Source organism: Sinocyclocheilus anshuiensis, unplaced genomic scaffold, assembly GCF_001515605.1.
Source record: "Sinocyclocheilus anshuiensis isolate Anshui unplaced genomic scaffold, SAMN03320099.WGS_v1.1 scaffold702, whole genome shotgun sequence".
Classification (NCBI taxonomy): Eukaryota; Metazoa; Chordata; class Actinopteri; order Cypriniformes; family Cyprinidae; genus Sinocyclocheilus; species Sinocyclocheilus anshuiensis.
Window position 1 is genome coordinate 1,731,431 of NW_015548184.1, and position 8,129 is coordinate 1,739,559.

An 8,129-nucleotide genomic window follows, 5' to 3' on the forward strand; every position below is an offset into this window, starting at 1 on the left:
GCATCATTACTGTGTCTGTTCCCCTTTCGGGCTTGAACTGATGGTAAAACTAATGACATTATTTACTGTCTTTACATTTATTTTGAAAGATGAAGCTCGCGATTATGGTAAGGGGCGTTACATTTCCGACGAGTGCTTGCGGTGTTTGGCCAATCACAATGCACTGGGTCAGCTGGCCAATCAGAGCTGACTGCGCTTGTCGGAAGGAGGGACTTTGTAGAAAACAACGTGTTTGAGAGAGGCGAGGCATAGATGACCTACAATAATGTACAGTATTTGAAAAATAATGTGTTTTTTGAACATTAAAGCATGTCAACATATTCTGTTACACCAAATACACAAAATAATGATCTTTAAAAAAGCATCATATGACCCCTTTAAAGTTTCCGGCCAAACACCAACCATTCATTTCCTGCATTTCATTTATATGTTGTATTTTTTTTCCATCTCTTATTTTTTGGTCTGACTTTAGTCTGTATTGACAGATATTTCACAAGTCATCTGCCTCTTTTGTTATATTGTAAAAATCATGCAATATAAATGTTTAAAAAGTACCTAAGCATATTCAAATCTTTCCGAAGAACTTAAAACATTTTCTACAATTCTTAAAAATTGTTCCGATAATGGCATTTCATGGCGATAAACCACTGTTATAAAACATATCCAATGGGTGCTGCGGTCTACGTGAGCAGACAGAGTTCTTGTCCAAACAGATAATCAGTTTCATGGGCCACACAGTAAATGGTTTCAAAACTCTGGGCCGAAGTCCAATACACAGTGTCAAGTTGTGCTATGTGCCCTGCTGCTCGAACTGGCAGTAAGTGTTTAAGATTACTGGCAGAAACACATATTTGTACATCATTAATATTTGTACATCAAAATAACTTCTGTATTTGTAACCGTTCAAACAGCAATAAAGACTAACATCCATCCATTTTTAAATGTTAAACTCTTACAGATTAAAAACAGCACACACAAAGACAGTACTGGGGGGGAAGGGAAGGGATTTTATTCTTTTTTTTAGACAACCAAATTAAACAATCTTTTAGTATATACCAATTCTTACCAAAAGGGCTTTCAGTTTCAATTTCATGTGACACTTTCAAGGTTGGGATAAATTCACAGCCAATTGTTCAAGATAACCAAATTTAGGAAAAGGACTTTTACACATTCCACTAAAATAATTTACTTTTTACTTTAAAAGGTTAAAATATTATCTGGCATTCTGGAGGTAAAATGCAGCATCGCTGGCTTCAAACATTGGCCCACAGAGGAAAGACCAATGACTTGGGGCAAATGCAACACTGCTTTATGGACTCTGGCTAAAGGGCAAAATAATGAGAGGGTTATATCAATGCAAAATAATATACAAAAAAAAAAAAAAAAAAAATCTATTTGCATAGGCAACTCAAAAAAATGTATAAAAGTCCCTTTCAATATCAAAATATTCGTTTTTCTTTTCTTTATTTTTTTTACTTTCACTTAAAGCTCGCTCTGCCCCTACATGGTGCATTATACAAAATAAAAATATGTGCAAGATCACTGGCAACAAATCACACAGTGCAGGGGTTGACGCACTATATGCAAATTTTTTTCTTTTTTTTTTAACAAAATATTCTTCAGCATTTTTAAAACAAGCCACGTCCTTAGCGTGACTTTTACATTCAGTGTTATTACTAAAAATACTTTATCTGCAGGTTTCAAACATTCCTGCACAAATGTACAATATGCTACAACATTTTATACATTTCATTATTTACATGGCTCTATTACACATATCAAAACTCATCAGCTTTGTTTTGTCATCTTTAAGATAGCTGTTAACATCACGTTCTGCGAGAGAGGTAGTTTCCACCACACTCATTACTAAGTGGGAAGGGGTGCTTCATCAGATCCACAGTTGAAAGAGCAACACTGTCTGAAACTTTTGAATACAAATGAACAGCAGTGCAAGAATAACAATAAGTGAGAAAGGGCAGTGTGTGTGTGTATACTGTCGTCCGCCTGCCTTCTTATAAAACAAACAATGTAAACATGTCCTCACTGGACTTGTGCCTTACTTTTCAGTTCCCCCGTGCCATAATACACACATTTCATAACATAATGCTTGTATCAAAACAATCACAGAGCAAACAAGGCTATGAGACGAGACCACAGAAAACATCCGTCCTATGTTCTCGCCTTATAACCCTCCTCCGCATATTTGCTCTGTGATCGTTCCAAAAGAGTTAAAAGGAAAAACAGAAAGAAATGAATTCCAAAAATGATTTGTCAACCAAAACCTTGATATACGCTAATGCCTTACCCGATGATTTATGGCACTTGTAACCAGATCTGGTTAAGCAAGGGGGGTTCCAACAGAAAATTGCTGATTTCTTAGCTTTGGTAAACATTAAAAAACACACTTAGTTTTCTAAACTATAACACAAGGGATGCAAAAAGAAAGTTTAACGTTGCAATAGAGCTTGTGAACCTTAGAGAATTTCAACACCTATAGTGCAATGCGCACAGCGCCATTAAAAAAAAAAAAAAGTACAGGTGTTGAAATCACAAGGTCCGTTGTGCCACCTCATTAGGCTTGAGGTTAGTCAAATGACCCATGTTCACTTAAGCTTGTTCCCCTTCGTATTCTTTTCGCTTAGGTCTCCTGCAGAACGAAGTCGAGTGGCTTTTACTTCCCAAAAAGCAAAATAAAAATAGATACCTGGAAATGCAGTATGCACTATAACGCTACAAATGCTGCGGTGCTTGGCACCAAGAGGTTTCTGACACTCCCTGCATGATTAAAACTCAAGCCGAGAGTATGCATCAAACCTCAGCAAGCGAAAAACAATGCAAGGAAATGGTGGGAATTTTGTCTACTCCTAGGCCTGGTTGAGAAGAAAAAAAACACACCGACAGTCTCAAACAGAACAAAACAAAACAGGAGCATAACAGAGCAATGAGTTATTAAGGAGGACATCCAGTTCATCATTTGTCATGGCATATGGCTTCACTAAAAGTTCTCGAGCGCCCCTTAAGGCTACAGCGACGTAGTAACTATTGGAGCGGTTTGCTTTAAAAAAAAAAAAAAAAAAAGTGGGTTGATGAACATCAGGAGAAACATCTGCCTGCCAAATGGTCATCACCTTATTAAGATGCAAATCTATAAAAATATCTGTAAAATATATTACGCAGCTGGAGCATTAAAGAGGAGGGCGAGATGCCCAAGCAGAGCCTTCATTCATATATTGGCTTAAGAGAGCAGCAGTGAGTGACCTTCTTAGGCCTGAACCTTCAGAAGGCTCTTTAACTCAAAGGTCATCATCTCACGATGATCGCAAGCGCCCATGGGAAGAGACACCCAGTGGCTCGGGGGCTTGGGTAGCACACTTGGGGATGGGGGCTCACTAAACTTGGCTCCAGCATAGTTCTGACCACACTGAGCTGACAAAAGTTTGTTCAGATGGGACATGGTACCCTCCCAATTCTGATCATAAGGTGTGGCAAAACGAACTGAGGCATTTTTCTTGTCTACAGACTGCCGCGCCTCAGGAGACCAAGAATAGCTGGTGCCCTTATCACCCCTGTGATGGCTGTGGTGATGGGGCACCCCTAAGGCTCCTGAGGCGGCGGAATGCACCACTCCATTCTGGTCTCGACTTCTCTGCTTGCCCCTACCAATCTGGTGGCTCTTCTTGGGCGCCGGGCTATCTGGAATGTTGTATCTCTCGCCACCTCCCATACTGCTTTGATTGGATGTCACCTATCAGAAGACAAAGAACTTGTTTAATGAAAGAGAAATAAGTGCATATTTGAATTACAAAAGCTAAAGGGTGTAAACTGGTTTAAAAACAGGCCTACAATAATCATTAAGCGTCCCTTATTGCAGGCTGGCAATAACAAAGGGCTACGTGCAGCGCGTTCCGCCCATCCCCCACTCGCTTCCTCTGCTTACCTCTCTGTTGTAGAAAAGTTGAGTGCGTGGTTCTCTTCACTTTTTAACTTCTCTTCACCAATCGGGCTCCAGGTCCTCGAGGTAGTTGATCTACTTCTCGCTGCACATCTATGTCCAGCAAGATCTGAAGTTTTCATGTGCCAATGAGCGTTGTTTTGTCGTGTAACCGAGCTGAACATGAATTCACCTCGGCGCACGGTGCTTTAGAAGCCGTGAATCTAACAAAGGAAACAATAATATAATGTTACTTCCTAAATGCGTTCGTTTTAAATAATATTTAGTAACGCTTATTTTCTAAACGAATATTGCGTCATTAACTAAACTAGTTGTTAGTGTAAAACAATGAGTGAAAATAGCAAAATAAGTTAGGGTCAAACAAAAAAAACTGTTGCATATAATTTTATATTTAAGCAATGATATATTTAAACCTCGTAGTACGAAATATTTTGTGAATATGGTATTACATAAACAACATCTAACGTTAATCTTCCTCCATTGTGCTCAATGTCTCGACGGTTGTTATCCATTAAAAAAGTAAATTTTCAGTTTAATTGGTTCGGAATTGCATGTCATTTCTATAATGTTTTACTAATAAACTTGGGTTTTAAATGATAAAAAACAATGGTATTAGGTCATGTTTTCTGGCCCCGTACCAAAACAAAGACTCTCTTACTCAACATGGCGTCAATACCGTCGACGACTCCCTATGTCTTTAACTCAATAGAAAACTTACCGACTTCCTCAGGCTTCGATGGAAGAAGCCCTTCGTCTTCCCTTGGTCTAGTCTGTCAGCTGTAGCTGTTAAAGGAGAAAATATTTCCCGATATGCGAAATATTGTTCAAATCCGAGGCTACAGCGGAATGGTATTTGTCTCTTTCTCCAGTTTGTCTCCGTCTAACAACAAAATGGATCCTCTACAAAGCCTAAGTAGTTTGGGCTTGTGGTGTGCTGGCCAATCAGGGAGCAGCAATGCCGACGTGTGACCAATAGGAGCGAAGAACACGCCTGTTGCCATCCTTCCTGCGTCACTGAGCGTTATACGTGTTTTTGGGGAATTTTGGTTTTTCCGCGTTACTGTAATAACTCGAAGGCATATAAAATGATCACATGGTTTCTTCCGGTTGGTTTAAGTTCAAAACTCAAACACAATTTATTTATTTACTAATAAATGTCCATGGCATAACATCGAAAGGCACAACTGGTATACGTGTATGTGCCTTGTGTAAAATTTTGTTAGCAATGGAGCAGGCTTTAAAAGTCCAAATGGCTTATAAAAGTAAGACTTCTAGGATACCGGTATTACTTTTAAGAAACACAAGTAGCAAGGACACATCTGATCTACTTAAAAGTAAACTTTCAGACACTTTGTGGAAATGATTAAAGAACAGATCGGTGATCGAAGATCAAAGAGACGAAAAGAAAAGAATTATGAGTATGTCGAGATGCTGTTAAATCCATCGTATATTAATAACCCAATAAAACGTTATCACAGTCGGAGGAAAGGTGTGAGTGGGATACAGGAAATAGGCCTAGTTTGTCTTAAAAACCAATAAGAAACTGACACGTCCTTTAAGAAGTATCACACACCACATGCTGGCATGTGACAACATGTAGATACAAACCTGTGAAGTGGTATCTACTGCCAATGACAATGGGAGGAAAAGTGTTTGAAAAGCTATAGATAAAGGTGTTCTTTTGGGGGTGTAGTATCTTCATAAATCAATTAATGGGCTTGGAGGAGGCATATGGGCCATTTGGTGTTCTTGAAGCAAAATGTCTGCTTGGATTGTTTATGGCACTCTAACTCTGAGAATATTTTAAGTTGAACAGCTGTTAGAATACAGATAAACATTCCATTTATCAGACCAGATTTAAACCTTCTCTGCCTGTTAACCTGTTTCCAACCTTGTTTTATCTGAACAGCTCAAAATTAATTAAACGGAAACGATTTAAACTAGACTTATACCAGACAAATATTTAACTTATGTTAGACATCTGTTGTTTGACATATTTTAAGATGACATTTTATTTGTGTTTTATTTTGACACAAAACTAGGTTTTGAAGCATGAATTAAATGTTTCAGGTGAGTTACTACATTATCCAGACTTGAATTGTGATGTCCCATAAAACAGTTGTGACAATTCTGTTTAGAACATGTTCATTCAAAAAATGAGCGAAAACAATTTAGAAAAACTGTAACTAACTTCTAAAAACTTTTACTGTTTTAAACGTTTGAAACTTTTCAATGTTTTTAATTACTATTTGTGACCCTGGACCACAAAGCCAGTCTTAAGTCGCTGGGGTATATTTGTAGCAATAGCCAAAACAAACATTGTATGGGTCAAAATTATTGATTTTTCTTTTATGCCAAACATCATTTGGATATTAAGTAAATATCATGTTCCATGAAGATATTTTGTAAATGTCCTACTGTAAATATATTAAAACTTAATTTTTGATTAGTAATATGCATTGCTAAGAACTTCATTTGGATAACTTTAAAGGCGATTTTCTCAATATTTAGATTTTTTTGCACCCTCAGATTCCAGATTTTCAAATAGTTGTATCTCGGCCAAATATTGTCCTAACAAACCATACATCAATGGAAAGCTTATTTATTCTTTCATATATACATAGCTTTCAGATGATGTATAAATCTCAATTTCAGACAAATTGACCCTTATGACTGGTTTTGTGGTCCAGGGTCACATTTATGATTGCTTTCTCATTTAAAATTCCCTCATCTAGATTAAATAGGCCTGCTCCTGCTTATCCCTTAAGTAAACCTGTTGCATAATGTAGTGCTTGTTTGCCTGTTTAATCAAAATCCGTATTTGGGGACGGAAGAGCACACCCTCTGGATGCAGCCTTGGTTTAGAGCTTTCCAGGGGGGCTTGGCCTGTAAGTTTGCATCCTATGTTTGGAAACTAGGTTAGGTGGGAGGCTCTTGTCGGTCACACACAATTTGAGAAGAGGTCAAATCACCAAATTTGACAATGTTCTACATCTACATGTACACAAGAAGCAAAACATGCTTTTATGATTTTGTTACACCCAAAAGACAAATCTTGTGACGTATATATTATGCGTATCTATATGTTAAAGAGCTATATTATGCTATATGTCAATGTATTTATAGATGAATAAATATACTATATAATAGATAGATAGATAGATAGATAGATAGATGCAAGCTTTCTACACATTATCAGACTTGAGCCAATTAGAAGTTCTTCACAAGCGCCGCATAGAGGACCTACAATAATGTACAGTATTTGAAAAATAATGTGTTTTTTGAACATTAAAGCATGTCAACATATTCTGTTACACCAAATACACAAAATAATGATCTTTAAAAAAGCATCATATGACCCCTTTAAAGATATTACTGACATATATTAATCTTTCCGTAGGTCTGGATATTGATGACAGGAAGATATACATTTTTCAGTATGTATAGATATTGTTGGATTACATTCGTCCAAGAATAATGCATCAACATATTTCTTTATTCATATGTTACTGGGAGCTCAAAATGCTAAAAACTCAAAAGCCTTGTTCTTTACTGTTCCTCACAAAAATCACTTCTCAGCCAAACCCTTTCAGAGAATAAGCAATTACAGGGATGAAAATGTATTAAAAATTGGGGACAGCTGCAGTGAGAGGTAACCGATATTTCCCTCCGCCATCTGCTCTCCATAACAAGAGTAAATTTGTGAAATAGGTCAGCAACAAGATGAGGAAGATGTGCTAAAGAGAATTGTTTCACCAATTTTTTACACTATTGTCATCTTGTGGTGATGAGACATTTACAGAAATTTTAAGAACATTGAGACACAAAGAGGTGGCATGGAGCTAACACGCTTTGGGATGAATATGTGGGAGAATAAAAACTTTTATTGTAAGGAAAGGATTAATAAAAGCTATGGTAAAGAGAAATGTTTCAGCATTTATTATGCGTATGTCATCTCGTGGAGATGAGACACAGAAAGGTTCCTCTTTGAGTGTGAGTTTTCATCTCAGAGAAAAACAGCTTTGGTACTTTCCATCTGTTGCTTTTCTTTTCCCAATAATGTGTCCTCGTTACTTCAGTCTCTTTAATCACCTGCATCTCTGCTCATTAAAAGAGAATACAGTACAGTTTGTGCTATAACAGTGTAATACTGAAATTTTGGTTCTCTCTTTATCTC

The 8,129-nt window shown here is 37.2% G+C and overlaps 1 protein-coding gene across 2 annotated transcripts; it reads right to left on the reverse strand.

Annotated features, from left to right (window-relative positions):
• Positions 1-989: 989 nt before the first annotated feature.
• LOC107704949 (proline-rich nuclear receptor coactivator 2-like) lies at positions 990-4,847 on the reverse strand. Of its 2 annotated transcripts, XM_016508029.1 has the most exons (4): positions 4,671-4,847; positions 3,938-4,155; positions 3,238-3,745; positions 990-3,202 (listed from the first exon to the last, which is right to left on the reverse strand). In XM_016508029.1, exon 3 carries the CDS (start codon positions 3,722-3,724, stop codon positions 3,263-3,265), a length of 462 nt encoding a protein of 153 aa, XP_016363515.1. In that variant the 5' UTR covers positions 3,725-3,745; positions 3,938-4,155; positions 4,671-4,847; the 3' UTR covers positions 990-3,202; positions 3,238-3,262. The 2 variants fall into 2 exon arrangements, with proteins under 2 accessions (XP_016363515.1, XP_016363514.1); XM_016508028.1 differs by having other exon boundaries at positions 990-3,745.
• Positions 4,848-8,129: the final 3,282 nt, after the last annotated feature.